This window comes from Betta splendens, chromosome 9 (assembly GCF_900634795.4).
Source record: "Betta splendens chromosome 9, fBetSpl5.4, whole genome shotgun sequence".
Taxonomy (NCBI): domain Eukaryota; kingdom Metazoa; phylum Chordata; class Actinopteri; order Anabantiformes; family Osphronemidae; genus Betta; species Betta splendens.
This window is the reverse complement of record NC_040889.2, coordinates 12,405,776-12,420,806: the sequence shown is the minus strand read 5'-3', so window position 1 is coordinate 12,420,806 and position 15,031 is coordinate 12,405,776. Positions and strand designations below refer to the sequence as shown.

Genomic DNA, 15,031 nt, shown 5'->3' with positions numbered 1-15,031 from the left:
ACGGGTGCTCATAATGAAGCAGCATCTAGTCAACTGAACAAATGAGCAGCGATATCACGTCACCAGCTTCTGTCTAAATATAGAGGTAACGGAGGCTTCAGACGGTGCAGTCTGAGTCAGAACATGCAGATTTGCCAACTGTCACTCTGGCAGGTCGCCCTGTGAATTTCACTGCTCGTCATCTCTACTTGTGTAAAATATAGCCGGCCTCGTGAGGAAGCACGTGCTAAAGGTCTCCTTCTCCCTCTCCCTCTCAGGCACGTCAGCTTCTGGAGCGAGAGTACAACAATCTGCTGGCGCTGGGCACCGACAGGAGGCTGGACGAGGTGAGCAGACCGGCCTCAGCACTGGGAGGAGAAAGGTCGTGACCAAGCGTTCTGTCTGTGGATAGAAGGACTCATCTATTGATGGGTTGAGGCCCTTCACATCCCATGTAAATGTCCAACCAGGACATCTGCTTTGAAGCTTTATTGTCCAATTCTAATTGAAGATAAATTCAGTTTTCCCTTGCAGTGCACTGACCCACATTCTAGTTAGCCATAGCAACAGCAAACCCGGATTAGACGTGTGAGGAAACGCACAGAATGTCCCTCAGACATTGTTCTCTCCATCAGTGCGATGACAAAGACTTCCGCGGACCATCGTGGAGGAGGCAGTTCCCACCGCGAGACGTCCACGGGATCAGTATGATGCCCGGCTCCGCAGAGACGCTCCCCGCTGGTTTCCGTCTCACGGCGACGTCTGGTCACTCGCGGAGGCTGCCTCCTGAGGGTGAGCTCCCGACTCCTGGTTTTACGCGTCACACCCCCACTGGCACATTTCAACACTGTTTCAAGGCTTGGGACTATGGTGCAGTACAGGGCTTCCCAAAGCCGGCGGCCCCGGCCCCTGGTTGTCCACTGCTGTCCTCCTGGATCAGGTGAGGCCACCCAGAGGCTGAGGCTGGATTTGGGAACCCCTGTTAGAGCACGCGTTGTGTTGCAATGTGATACTTTCTGCAGTTTGGCCCTGAAAGGTTCGATCTGCATGAAGATCAAAGCGCCTCAGCTGAGTCCTGGACTGGCTGCTCCTTCTTGCTTCTGTTTTGTGATCATGTCTCCTGTTTTCTCTGACGGCTGCTCCACAGTCCTCTATGAGGCGCTGGATGACAGTCCTGACGACATATATTTGGACTGGTTTCAAGGTCAGCTATGTCCCACTGAAGGTCCTGGGCTTGTCGGCCCTGCCTGTTCTGCTCTTCTACATTCAGTGGCCTTGAAAGTTTGTGAACCCTTTGGAATTTTTCTATTTCTGCATAAATATCATGTGAAACGTGATCTGAATGCAAGTCCTAAACTAGACAAAGCACAACAACACTAACACCAGAGTAACCTATGAGTCGTGACACTGTCAGCTAACTGAAAGAGGCAATGTGTGACTCAGTAGCAGGAGCGAGTCTGGAGCCTCTGCTTTACTTACAGTCCCAGAAAGATTAGTGGAACATTACTGAAGGACCTGCTGATGCTCACCAGGCTACAAACAGGTTACAGTCAACCTACTTCTAGTCCAACCAGCTTCAAGGAAGGTCAGGATCAAGTAACTTCTGCAGGACAGTCCCAAGATACAGTATGTGAGGGTCACAACCTGAAGGAGGCAGTCAATGGGAGGAACCAACCAGTGTGGAGTGGAAGGAGGTTCATAAACATTACAATTAACTGTTGCTACAGAAGTCCCACAGTCACAATGTTTAGTTTTAGGACTTGCATCACATTTGAGGTCATTTATGAAGCAAGAGAAGACTCTTAAGGCTTCACACACCTTCAGGCTCCACTGTCTCCTCACACGGTCTCTGCCAAACACTGTCCTGCTGTATCTGTCCTTTTCTTTGTGGTCTCTCACCCTCGCCTCCTCTCTCTCTCTCTCTCTACACTTCACTCTCTCTGATATCCAACTCCAAGGGTGTTGTTTTGCAGAGCTGCAAAATAGTTGTGCTAGCCCTGCTGGTAGCAGCTGGTGGGTCAAGTTATGGATTAGGACCCATGCTTGCTGTGGTAACCCTTGAAGTTAGCGATTTGAGCAGCAAAGCTGAGGGTGATGGAGCGTTGCTATGTAAGTTAGCCTGAGCCAGGAGGTTTACATAGGTCGTATCTGACGGTTTGTCATTCTCATTCCTCTGCTGTTAAAAAAGGACACTGGCTGAAATGCTGCTTTGGACTTAACAACTTGTTTGTTTTCATGGCTTTTGGTTCTGATAATGATGGAGTCAAAAAACTGAGCAAAGCTTTACACGACAGAGTACATATCTTATAAAATGAACAGAGACCCACTGTCTGCAGCCATCATAGCCCGTGTTCTCTTCTAACAGGACCCAGTGGCACTCAACAGCCTCCCCGTGTCCCCTGTTCTCGTCTGTGACGTTCTTAACACACTCAGATCTCATTGGTGGTGTCCACTCTGAACTAAAACTTCCTTCAGTGTTTCTTTGCTGCCGGTGACACTACAAGTAATCCCTGTCGTGCTGCAGTGTTTTGCCCGTGACTCACTCATACTGTGAACGTCTACTCGCTCAGGGCCGTGCCGAGCGTTTCCCTTCTCACTCTGGGTCCTGTTCTCCATGTCTCCCCCTACAGTCGGACCCTCTGCTGTGCAGCGGCTGGACAGCTCCACGGTGAGAACCTACTCCTGCTGAGAGGAAGAGAAGGACCTTAAACTGTACGCTGTATGTAACACGACACAGACGCTCTGTTAATACGCAGGGATTAAACACCACTCAGCAGTTGTCTCGTCGTCGTGGCAACTCTCTGCTGTGATTGGGTGATCAGAGGCTTTACGTTCGTATCAGGCCCAATCAGATGAGTCAGTCCTCCTCTGAAGATGTTCACAGAGAGTAGACAAAGGTGATTTATGTCTTCCAGGCCGCACTAATTGGAGCCTTTGAACAGCTAGGTGCAATCAAGGTGCAACACCTCCTAGATTTGACTGTGCTGCACTGCCTCTGCAGAGTCCCCTCTATTATAACAAGCAAAACTCACAGACCTTTCCTTTTGAATGTAAAGACAAAAACATGGGATGCAATGAGGACGTTAACAAACACAGCAGATTAAATATAAAACTGTCCATGCATCCATTTGTCTAAAAGCCACCAGAGGAAACACAGTATCTGCAGCTGAACCAGGACCCTGGGGGAGGAGCTTAGCTATGCTCCAATCATAACTAATAACCACAGTCCAGCACGTGCTGGTCAGCGTTAACGGGTCAGTCCTCTGCGTTCAGGTCCCAACTGGGCCCAGAATGAAGAAGTGCTGGCTACAGGACTCGTATAGGAGAGGTGCGTTAGGAAAATAAACAAAGACAGCCAAGAAGGGAGGAGAGGGGGGCGATCCAGCATGGGGGCTTATCTTCATAAGCAGCAGAGTTTGCTCATCGCATGGAACAGCCTGCAGCGTGTTTCTAATGCTTTCATCAGCCTAACTACTCCCACACAGCACAAAAGGAGCCGACGGAGCAGCGAAAGGAGAGAAAGATCACAAAGTTCAGTGAGAGCAAAAAGCTGAAATCTGTGCAAGCACGTCTTGAAGTAGCTGTAGCTGCTCATAGTATCGCTTTATCCTCAGCCGCTGAGCTGCAGCAGCATAGAAGCACCTAAAGATGAGCATGTTGATGGCTGCACCTGAGCCTGAGACTAGTTAAGGTACAGTTCCATTAGGGTTTGAGGCGTTCTTACATTTTATATGTTTATATGAAACAATGCCCACCTGAAAACATTGCTGTTGTCTCATCCTGTGTTTCGGTGAGGACATTCTACTCACATTCCCAGCTTCATTAAACCTGATTCTGTGGCAGTGGTGCTGGTCGCCTGACTGTGGTGAAGCCCAGTGTCTCTTCCCTCCAGGTCCAGTTCTGAAAGGAGATCCGCTCGTGGAGCCGCCGGGAACAAACTCCTCTGACAACAAGCACTGCCAAGAAGAAGCCCTGCTCCCTCTGACCTCTCCATCCTCCATCATGTGGGCACCAGGCGCCGGTGCTAACTGTCCTGCAGGCTGCCGCCGCCACCATTTTTACCTTTTACATGTACAGTAACTTGTCAAAGCATAACGTACTGTGTATTTCTTCTACAGGAGATGTGTAGGTTCTATGTAAATTAATATAAATATGCCATTTTTTTAATATATATACACATCTATGTATAAAAGATATTCAGAGTTCATCCCTGCCACTTCATGTAGTGGACCATAGATGAATATATGCTGCTCTCCAACTGTCTCCATGTTCCACAGCCCCCACATCATTTTGTACATATGGTTTTATTTTTTTCATCGTGCTGATGAACCTGTGCTGCTCCATGGACAGGAAGAGGCTGGCGCCACCTAGTGGTGCTCAGCAGGCGCCTCACCAACAAACCTGAGTCACGGACACAAACGACAAGCACTTTGACTCAGTCGAGGACAACACAAGAGCTGTCGCTGTCCGAAACTGCACAAACGTCCTCGCAGAGAACAAGCCGTTACTCGTACTGTACGCTGGGTCGGGCCGGGCTGAACCGGGCCGGTCTTCTCCCACCCTTCACAGGAAATAACTGAAAGACAGACCGCTTTAGCGCCGTGTACATGACCATGGTGAAGTGAGGTGACTTAACGCTTGCTGTGACTTACTTTGGTGTAGATGTGAACTCTTCATGTGGGGGTTTCCAGGGCAACCTGCTCTTCAGCCCTGTTCTCTGTCTTTGAGTTATTTCTGACCAACGACTCGAACCAGTCATGAAGCTTTTAGTTGGTTTTTAAATCGATTTGCACGAACGACGATTCATTTTTGTTTGGGTCCGTTTTTTTATTTATTACTTCTTGTACTTTGGTCAAAACTAAGTGGTGAGCAAACAAGTTTTCATTGTCAATAAAAGAAAAAAGATCAGCGACAGAGTTTTTCTTTTAAAAGTTCACGGCCTAGTTGCATCAGTATAACGTGTTAACCAGAAGCACTACATGTAACTAATGGATAACAGCTCGGTGCAGGCTCATGTTGCTGCCACCTGTCATGCAGCAGCCGTTGCTTTGTGCAGCCAACCTCCGCCTGGTGTCGTCCCACCGTTGAGTTCAGGTGCCGCCACGTCTCAGAGCTTTCTCTACCTGCTTCTCGATGTCGCTGAACACTGCTGGGTCCTCAATGGTCGGCGAGATCTGTGGCGACAAACGTCTCTTCACTACAAAAGAAAGTCAAGCTCTACCAAATAGAAGGTCAGTTGAGCTGGTTCCCGTGATGAGTGAATGACCTGCTAGCGCTCATGCTCTGACTTCGATACTGTGATTTACCAGCTGCAGCGCTGCGTCACCTTGTAAGGCTTGCCGTTGACCAGGTTGGCTAGAGACGAGCGCGGGATCTTGCCAGAACGAGTCTTGGGCAGTTCTCTGACGAAAAGGACCTTCCTGAAGGCGGCGACGGGTCCGACCGAGTCCCTCACGAGCTTCACCATCTCCTCTATGAGCTCGGCTGCCTCCCTCACACCTGAAACGCGGACACATGCAGGTAAAGCCCACAGCCACCGCCCTGAGCAGCGTATGGGGTCAGGCCTCACCGTTCTTCAGCACACACAGAGCCAAGGGGACGTGACCCTTCAGAGGGTCCTCCAGACCCACAACGGCACACTCTCCCACCGCAGGATGCTGGAGCACAGACTGCGACACACACAGCCTCATAACAGCAGCACACGCATCACACGAAAGCACTCGGTCGGTCGGTGAAGTCGTACCTCCTCCAAAGCTCCAGCAGACAGCCGGTGACCTGCCACGTTGATGACATCATCAGAGCGGGACATGATGTAAAGGAAGCCGTCCTCGTCCATAAAACCTGCATCCATGGTGTCGTAATAACCCTGATGTACAAGGACATTTCAGCATCACATAAGGTGGGGTAGATGAATCCTGCAGGTACAGGATTCACCACTAGGTGGCAGTCAGTCCCCGCGATACCACAATCACCCACTGCTCCAAAAATCTATAACTTACTGGGAACTTGGAGAAGTAGAGCATCCTGAACAGGTCCTGGTTCTGCCAGAGTGACAGCGCTGCTCCAGGAGGTAAAGGCAGTCTGAAGGGAGCAGCATGGATTCAGTTACATGACAGTGGGTGAAGGCTCTGCAGGTCTGGGTCATGCCAGAGTCTGGCACTCAAACATGCAGAAAGGTCACAGGAAGTGTTTAGATGCTCCTTTCCTCAGTTTGATCTGACATGACATTAAATAAGGTTATGAAGCTCAGAGGACAAGAAGAACACGTGCTGTGTGCAAACGGAAGGGAAGGACGGTCGGTTTATTACCGCTGCTTCCTGATCCAACCTTCATTTAAAGATCGCTAATTATTACAAATAATGGAGATGTGATGTAGGAGCAAGATGCTTCTGTTTAATGTTAGTGCACATGCAGCCGATGCTGTAACCCAGCAGCTTACCTCACCACAATATTTCCCAGGGTTCTGGGCTTCACCTCCCGCATGTCGTCGTCGATCACCGTGACTGGAGACAGAGAAGATCAGGCCTCAGTCATTCAGAGCTGTGCATCACATGTTAGGAAACTGTAGCTGCCTGTACCGTTGTAGCCTGGCACAGGTTTGCCAGCCTGGCCTGCAGGTGGCGCCAGTGAGTTCCCCAGACCGACACAGGAGGAGGTGATGGCAGAGCCGGTTTCTGGTGGACGAATCAAACGGCACATTAAACGGGGCTAATGACGAGGCATGAGCTAATAAAGCGTTGCTAAAGAGCCCGTGTGCTGCTGGCTCGCATTAACCCACATTACGCAGAAGTGTGACGGCTCCTGTGGGTTCTCCCTGACTCGGTGCTCCACTTACAGCACGTCAGCCTGTCTGCCCTGCAGGTCCACCCAGGCGATGATTGGCCTAGCACCGGCCCAGTACCGACCCAGCAGAACCAGCGTCCCCGGAGCCTCAGTGCCTCCAACTCCACCCAGTCACACCCTCTGTGCTCTGTGTTTGTGTGTGGGTTCATGCGGTTTGCTCAAAGGGCAGCTTAAGCTTCATTTGCTGCTCCATTCAATTATTTATATGCAACAGCGTGTCACAGCTCAAACCCAATCCATCATTATTAATATGCAGATTTATGCAGGTTGTTCCTAAATGTAAATCTGATCATCTAACATACTGGAAATGTATGCAGCACCAAGACACACAGGAGGTTAAGTTTCATGCAGCCAGATACCGTGCAACAATGGACACAAGGCGATGGTCCCGCACGCCCACATGTACGTCACAAAGGGACGGAGCAGCCTGGGAGCAGCACCTCCACCGGCCCCATCATCAAACGAGCCCAGCTTCCACCTTCAGCACAGGCTGCAGAGGCCTTAACTATCCACACTCAACTCTGAGTCCTACAGGTCCAGTCCCAGTTTGACCCTGAACGTCTGAGCAGCTCAACACAAGCGCTGAGCTGAACCTGGCTGCCCCCAGAAGCAGCGAGGCTGAAGCCCTAATGAAGACGCACAGAATAACTCCAAGCTGACGTTTTACAGAACAATGGAGCTGACTCAGGTGTTCACACCTCACGACAGCCACTTTATCAGGACTCCTGCACCGTCTAACTCCATCCGTGCAACAGGATAAATACATAAACAGCTTCAACTATCTGGAGGGGGTATTTACCCAAACGTATCTGTGCTCAGTGAGAGAAACCTGAGCTGACACCATACACAGCGTCCACTGCTGCTATTCCAGTCACGCTGAGGAGATCAAATATGCTGGGTGAGAAAGGTGAGGAGAGAGACAGTCTGTGGCCTGGCTGTGTCTGCTGCTGGAGACAACAACACGCTCCAGCATCAGCCGCTCTACTCTCACCCCTCACTCCTCCTTTGCTCGTTCTAGTCCTTTGCGCTGCTTTTGCCTCCGCACACAAACAAATCAATCTTCCTTCGACCTGCTGGAGACGAGCTTGGCCGGCGAGAGGCGTTGTGAGTGTGATGAATGGGCCGATGGAGGGGAGGGTTGTTGGAGGACGTGTGGGAAACGCGTGATGAGGACGTGGCGGCGCCTTTTCAGCCGAGAAGGTCCTATCGAACCAGTGGAGGCAAAAAAGCTGCTGCTCTGATGCTGATTTCTTTGCTCCAAACCCTTCACTTATTCCGTTTCTCTACAAGTATGTCTAAGTCAGACGACTAATCTGCTGCTGCCTGCGAGCTGAGGTTCACTCTACAACAGCTGCACAAGGTATTCAAAAGAGACAGACAGAAAATCCCCCGGTGCTCCATTATTGGCGGATAATGTTCTTTCCTAATTGTTAAGGGGCAAATATGGAAGTGTTGCTAAAGGGCAAGTGATTTATTTACAGCCCACTTCATCCGTCTCAAAGCGAAGCAAAACATTTCCGCTGGTCCAAAACCAAACGCAGGCCTTCAGTTTCTTTCTGGGACACAAGCCAAGAAACAACCGAATCCGCTAGTGTCAGAGTACTTCCAAACAATGTAATTAATATAAAAAGGCCACTGAGGGGAGGCGGCGTCTGAACGAGGCGCCCACGTGGAAACGTTCAGCTGGTTGTTAGATGAATGTGCTGCTTCCACCTGCTGCGTGTCCTCATCGGTCTGTGGTGGAGCTGGACGCTTGTATACAGTAACAGGCTCAGGGCGTTTATGTACATCCTCACCGTTGTCACGGTGACGCGGGGTTGCTGGGGTAACTTGTGGGGAGCTTATGTGACCCCGGGCCGCTGAGTAATAGAAAGACACACTGACAGGATACAGTTGGGATACGTCAATCCAAACTGAGTGGCATTGATTATTCACCTCTCACGCTGCTCATGTGCCTTAGGGTTGAGGACAGGCAGCATGATGGAGTCACGTCACAACAGCTACTACAAGGCTTAGGATTAGCAGAGTCATTGGCAGTCTGCTGAGGAATCAAAGAGTTGTATGTGGAAACGAGGGACATAACCAGGACGAGGGGTGGGGGGGCTCTCCTCACTACATCCAGCGACTATTTCCTTCCATCAAATCAAAACACTCATTGGCTCAGAGCAAGGTCTGTGCATACAAAACCACTGCTTAACTCGCTAATGAGAGTCTTCCATCTCACAGACCTCAGCAGGCGAACGCTGCACGGCTGCGAGTGAGAGGACCGGCGACAGCAGCCGCCGATAAACAACAGCTCCTCTCGCACATGTTATTACAGGAGCCGCCACATCTGCAGCATCCGTCTCTGCAGACGCAGCCGAGGCTCCCATGGATCACCTGGAGGTTGGGAACAAAGCACGGAGGTGACGGCACAGCAGCGCTTTATGTGACGGGAGACGTACTCCTGCTTTTTTATTTATGTTTCACTGAGGAGCTGAAGGAATATCAATAAGTCAAGGGAAGCAGAACCATCCAAATACACATTTATATTTAAGGCAGCGAACGCTCATAATAGGTTTTCACCAGCTGGGACAAACACTGGAATCAAATCTGCATCTAATCAATATTCTACTGCTCCTTAAGATGCAAAGCGATTCACTGAGCCAACCTTCCATAAGTGATGGCTGATTACGGACGACCACAAAGTGAACGCAGCTTAAAGTGGCACATTATGCTAAATGTGTGTCAGAGCATCTTTAGCTAACAGCTCCTCCATCAGCTCCTGTCTCTAAGTACAGTAGCAAGAATCCACATCAGAGCCGGCAGCTGAAGCTACTGTACGTCCACCTCAGCGGAGACGCAGCCAAACCCGCCAACTGGAATCACACATTTGTTGCCAGGCAACACCAGTGACATCAGCAACCTTCATCACCCCCTGCCATTGGCACTTGGGCTTAAAATAGCGCACAGATTATTATCAGGCGTCAAATGGCAGATATTTTCTCATATGCAGAGGGGGGAGGGGGGGGGGCGTCTGTGTGTACGAGGGTGCAGAATAAGAAAATTGTTAAGGTAAATAAGATAAGTCTGGCTGGGATGAATCAGCACCTCAGTGATGAAACGAGTCCAGTGCTCTGCGTCGACAAGCGGATCTGCACCAGAGTGGAATCTGTAACGTACGTGGATGAAGGACAGGGACGTCTGAACTGTCCTGCCCCTCGATGCACCGTCACCACGACAACGGGCTCCTGACCAGGGCCTGCTGCAGGTGAGGAGGCGACGTGATGAGCTGTTTCCATGCTGGCTGAAGGATTCCAGGGATAATAAACTAGACGATGCATCTTTCAGCTGGAGATGGAAACACACACTCCAGACACTTCTACAGTGATGATGCAGCAGCTTCGGGCCGCGAAGCTGAAATTAGACTTTCAGAGGCTTTGCATTCTTTTACTGCACATCTGTGTGCTTCTCTCTCTCTCTAGTTGTTCTTGCATCACATTCAGAAGGCGTCGGCTCACCTCTTCTTCCTCCATCTCTCACACCGGCTGTCATCGATTACGGGTTTTAGCTGCTGAATATTACATTGCACCAAAACGAGATTTATGGGAAACTGGACTGGTGATTTATTTTATCCACCTCGAGTCTGCCTCTCCTGCCTGCGATGCCCATTTTGGTGTAAACGAGCCTCGGATGCTTCTCACCGACCATGAGGAGGATGAAGCCCAGTTGTCACAGGGTTGACTGGACCACTAAGAGCTGAGTGATGGATGTCCTGGTCCCAGCGGGGGGGAGGGTGAACACGGACGAACTCCCTCAGATGCACAAAGAAAGTGAGCGAGTTAACCAGGGACCCACTCCGCTGTGAGCGAGAGGAGAACAGGGATTTACACATCCAGGCAGAAATCAGGAGGGCGCCTCAGCAAATCACCTGGCTGGAAGGTGAGATTCAGGCAGAATGAAATGTTGCTGACAAACACTAGAACCGAAGGAAGACGTGGATCTGAAGCTCTGTCCAACACGGAGGCGAGTGGTGGCAACAACTGAATCAGATCTATAGAATCAGCGGCAGCATGAAAGACTGATGAAGCACATGTTGACTCATTCCAGCGTGGAGCTCTCACTCATCTCCCCTCAGACCTGCCTGTTCTCTGGCTTTCTCACGCTCCAACAACACTATCGATTTGATATTTAACACACGGCCGTCATCCTGTCCAGCCTCCGTTTGTGCAGGCAGGTTACATGGGATTACGGTCGACCTCTTCATCACAGCAGTACAGGGAACAAGGACGGCAGCGGTGTGAGCGTGACGGCACAGAGCCTGGATCATTAGGAACCTGGACAGGACAAGCCTCCGTTCACCCACAGCAGCAGCAGCAGCAGATGAGCAGAGGAAGTGGCCGCTGCTCCCTCAGTTTAGGCCTCATTAGCATCAACTGACATGTCCTCATCGTCGATAGCAGCTTTCACGTACATAAACCTCCCCTCCCTCCTTAAAGTCCAGTCACTGTGACTGAAAGCAGCCAAACATTCATCTGAAGAGCAGCGAAGCATGAAAACCTCAATGATGTTCGTGGAATGTTTAAAAAGGAGCAGAGCCAAAAATTAAAGCTTAAGTATAAGTGGTTTGCTTATTGTGTCTCAGCTTTAGCGTCAATGGAACCAGGAACTAAAGGCTTCTCCATGAATCCTACCAGTCTGCCACCAGTGGTCCAGGACGGGGACCCCAAAGCTCCTCTTGGCCCACTCCAGCGTCTCCACGTCACACCGCTCGCCTGCCACAAACAGCGTGCGCAGCCTGGAAGGACAGTCACATGTCGTATTATTCGTTTCACTCGTTCATTCAGTCACAGAGCAGACATCATGGACCTCCTGCTCCCAGCGCTGACGCAGCAGCGAGGTTCTGCTGGAGGCTGGGCCTGGCGCCGTGTGCAGTGATCCTCCTCCAAGGGCAGCGCTCACACTAAGAGCAAAGCGTTGAACGACTGGAGGAGGAGGCGTCCTCGGTATCTGAGGCTGAAGGCTGTCGACAAGGAGCGCGCTCCAGAGTCACGTGACTCCGGGGCCAGAGGTCGCTGCGCTCCCATTGCTTTATGACTGTGTGCTCACAGGCCTCAGCGCTGCACACAATGAGAGAGTTTCACTGCACTGCACCAGGCGATTAACTATTAATCTGAGCAGTGCGGTCTTTCTTTTGCTTTGTGACCTACAGACCGGTTCAACCGGACCCAGCAGGTGTCAGAGCCCGAGCGGCTTCTGTTCATTTTACTTGATTAGCGTCTACCTGCTCAGAGGGAACTTCCTCCCGGCCTCAGCGTCAGGGTCCTGCTGGCGAATGGCTCGAATGGCGGTGGGGGCCGTGAACATGGAGGCGGCTCCGTGTTCGGACAGCACGCGGAAGTAGGCTCCGGGGTCCGGGGTCCCCACGGGTTTACCCTGGAAGCAGACAGTACCGTGAGGCAGAGGTGGACGCTCGGGTCACAGCCTTGGACTCATGTTAGGCTGCGATGGACGCGTACAGTAGCAGCCAAAGCCTGAGCTCCCGTCACCTCGTAGAGGACGGTGCTGTTTCCGTGGAGCAGGGGACCGTAGCAGATGTACGAGTGACCCACCACCCAGCCCAGGTCGGACGCCGCCCACCACACCTGCAACCGCCACACACGGGTCAGCGCCGGTACCAGCCCATGCGGCGCTCACTCATGGCGGGAAAATAACGACAGTGGGGAAACTGTGGTAACAGCTGCTCAGCACTGACTCAGAGGACGGCGCTGTGTTGCCTTACGTCTCCAGGACTCAGTCCATAAATATTCGACATGGTCCATTTCAGCATCACAGCGTAGCCGCCGGTGTCTCGCACCACGCCCTGAGGACGAGACAGACAGACAGACAGACAGACAGACAGACAGACAGACAGAGAGAGAGAGAGAGAGAGAGAGAGACACACACACACACACACACACAGGGCCATTAGAAAGACACACACACACACACACACACACACACACACACAGGGCCATTAGAAAGACAGACAGACACACACACACACACACACACACACACACACACACAGGGCCATTAGAAAGACAGACACACACACACACACACACACAGACGTCTGAATGCTTCGGCCCGACTCAGTGTCCTGCTGATATTAAATCTGGTTTGAAATCAGCTGCTTCGTTACTTGTCAGCGTTGTGTAAATGTTCTGCTCCTCAGGCCCTTCTACTATGGACTTCTTCTAAACGTCTCCCTGAAGCTATCGGAGGTTCTGCATCTGATGGAGGCAGCGCTCTCCGCCTGCATGTGTCGGCCGGCTCGGCCCGCTGGACCCGGTACCTTTGGTGTTCCCGTGGTCCCGGACGTGTAGAGGACGTAGAGCGGATGGTTGGAGGCGACGGGAACGCAGTCGTGAGCTCGAGCCGTGGCCATTTCTTCTTCCCAGTCCAGACTCAACTCTGGACCCAGCGACACGTTCTCCTGAGACGCAGAAAGAAACACGTGGTTCCAGCAGAACACAACTGCTTAAAAAGGCTGCTGTGGGATCAGAGTGTAAAGCTTCAGCAGCTTCATCTCAGTCATGTGAATCCCTTTGATTCATATTTCATCATACACGTCAAAATCATTTTTTAGTTCAGAAAAGCATCAATATTCAAGGAGCTGCAGCCGAGGCAGCGCCGGCTCCACGCCGGGCCTCCGTATGGTCCAACCACACGCCCCCCACGCTCCATGCTTCTCACCATGTCAGGCCTGTTGTAGATCAGAACCTTCTCCGGCCTGTGAGAGCTCAGCTCCAACGCCTGCTTCACCAGAGGGATGTAGTCCACCCGTCTGCCCGGCTCGATGCCGAACGACGCCGTCACCATCAGCTTGGGCTGAGGACCCAGTGCAGACCGGTTCAGAACCAGTGGGCCCGTTAGCCGAGTCCTGGCACATTTTTGTGTTCTAACCTTGGCGTGACTGATCCGAACAGAAAGCTCCTTGGAGGCGAAGCCGCCGAAGATGAGGCTGTGCGGGGCGCCGACCCGGGCGCAGGCCAGCATGGCCAGCATGGCCTGCGGCACCATGGGCATGTAGATCACCACCACGTCCCCCCTCTGCACCCCGTGCCTCACCAGGACGCCGGCGAGCCTGGACACCTGCAGCGGGACACAGGAGACACAGCGCGTGGTTCGGTTCCTGTAGCTGAAGCTCTTTTTATTTAGCGGAGGTGTTGAGTAAAGACTGATCTGACATCAGCGCCTCCAAGCTTCATTTTTTCTCCTTAACTTATTGAACTTGCGTCGTTCCAGCTGCCGCGGCAACAAATGCCCCTTGCTACTGATGGATGGAAGAGGTTTATTGCCACGGCAACGCTGAAAACTCTGCCAAAGGTCGAGTACTTGAACAACCCGCAAACTTTATTGCGGATCCAGGAGAAGCGGCGAGACCTGGTTCTGCAGCTCCCTGAACGTGACGGTCCGCTTGGTTCCGGTCACGGGGCTGTCGTACAGGATGGCGGCCTGCTCGCCGCGGCCGCCGTCCACGTGACGATCCACGGCGTTGTAGCACATGTTGAGCTTCCCGCCCACGAACCTGACGACACACGCACATTCACACAATATTTGAGCAACGTTCTCCAGAGGCTGCTTTAGTTCCTCCTCCCACTGAACAGCTGGGTTCTAGGATGAGTGTCTCCCTGGAAACGTGAACTGTTACATATCTGTATTTCCAGGCTGGGTCCAAGTTGCTGCCTGTGTTTTCGTGGCACCCACCAGTTCGGGAACACTGGGTCGTCCACGTGCAGCGTCTTCCTCCACGGCTCGAACCAGTGCACGTCGCGTCCCGCCTCGGCCCAGAACCGCTCCGGCTCATCTCTGGCTGCGGCGAAGGTTCGGCGGTACGCGGCGTCGGACGCGTACGTTCTGCGGCACCGCGGGTCCGATTGACGGCAGACGGTTACGGGTGCGCGCGACCGCGCTGCTCGTGCGCAAGGTTGTTGTTGTTGTTTCCCCCAGATTCCGCGCAAAGCGACGCGCTGCATTGTTGTGGCGGCTTCAACTTTCGCTCTCTCTTCTGCTTCCGGTGTTTTCCTGCTGGTCCCGGACTCGCGTCAGCGTTTACCCGCTGGCAGGCGTCCACCAGGGCCGCCTGAAGGCAGCGAGCGTCCCGGAGGAAGGCGAATCACGAGCCGAAGGACGCGGCTGCAGGAGGAGCTTTAGTTGCGCAACAAAGGTCTGCGTGGGAGCCGCT

General features: G+C 52.2%; 2 protein-coding genes across 12 annotated transcripts in view; one reads left to right on the top strand and one right to left on the bottom strand.

The window, feature by feature from the left end:
* Positions 1 to 4,887, top strand: part of ppfia2 (PTPRF interacting protein alpha 2) — a 69,341-nt gene extending 64,454 nt beyond the window's left edge. For 5 of the 9 annotated variants that reach the window (XM_055512068.1, XM_055512070.1, XM_055512067.1 and 2 more), the window contains 5 exons: positions 258 to 326; positions 615 to 771; positions 1,127 to 1,183; positions 2,610 to 2,698; positions 3,872 to 4,887. In XM_055512068.1, the coding sequence (XP_055368043.1) occupies positions 258 to 326; positions 615 to 771; positions 1,127 to 1,183; positions 2,610 to 2,668 (342 nt within the window). In that variant the 3' untranslated portion in view covers positions 2,669 to 2,698; positions 3,872 to 4,887. The remainder of the gene's footprint in view (positions 1 to 257; positions 327 to 614; positions 772 to 1,126; positions 1,184 to 2,609; positions 2,699 to 3,871) is intronic. The other 4 variants (XM_029162855.3, XM_029162856.3, XM_055512069.1 and 1 more) reach the window with 3 other exon arrangements.
* Positions 4,782 to 14,976, bottom strand: acss3 (acyl-CoA synthetase short chain family member 3). Of its 3 annotated transcripts, none has more exons than XM_055512074.1 (16): positions 14,554 to 14,976; positions 14,230 to 14,374; positions 13,750 to 13,938; positions 13,540 to 13,674; positions 13,139 to 13,279; positions 12,584 to 12,664; positions 12,321 to 12,446; positions 12,086 to 12,237; positions 11,496 to 11,599; positions 6,558 to 6,653; positions 6,419 to 6,482; positions 5,979 to 6,060; positions 5,723 to 5,845; positions 5,549 to 5,648; positions 5,306 to 5,478; positions 4,782 to 5,153 (listed from the first exon to the last, which is right to left on the bottom strand). In XM_055512074.1, exons 1-16 carry the CDS (start codon positions 14,820 to 14,822, stop codon positions 5,070 to 5,072), a joined length of 2,064 nt encoding a protein of 687 aa, XP_055368049.1. In that variant the 5' UTR covers positions 14,823 to 14,976; the 3' UTR covers positions 4,782 to 5,069. The 3 variants fall into 3 exon arrangements, with proteins under 3 accessions (XP_055368049.1, XP_029018727.1, XP_055368050.1); XM_029162894.3 differs by having other exon boundaries at positions 12,351 to 12,446; XM_055512075.1 differs by lacking the exons at positions 4,782 to 5,153; positions 5,549 to 5,648 and having other exon boundaries at positions 5,336 to 5,478.
* Between the last annotated feature and the right edge of the window lie 55 nt (positions 14,977 to 15,031).

Excerpts from the sequence above, each read along its gene's own strand:
- acss3 (XM_055512074.1), bottom strand. The coding sequence starts at position 14,822 with ATGCAGCGCGTCGCTTTGCGCGGAATCTGGGGGAAACAACAACAACAA. Across the intron at positions 6,061-6,418 it reads CTGGGAAATATTGTGGTGAG|ACTGCCTTTACCTCCTGGAG; the intron begins GTAAGCTGCTGG and ends TGCTCCCTTCAG. Across the intron at positions 5,479-5,548 it reads TCTGTGTGTGCTGAAGAACG|GTGTGAGGGAGGCAGCCGAG; the intron begins GTGAGGCCTGAC and ends TCCGCGTTTCAG.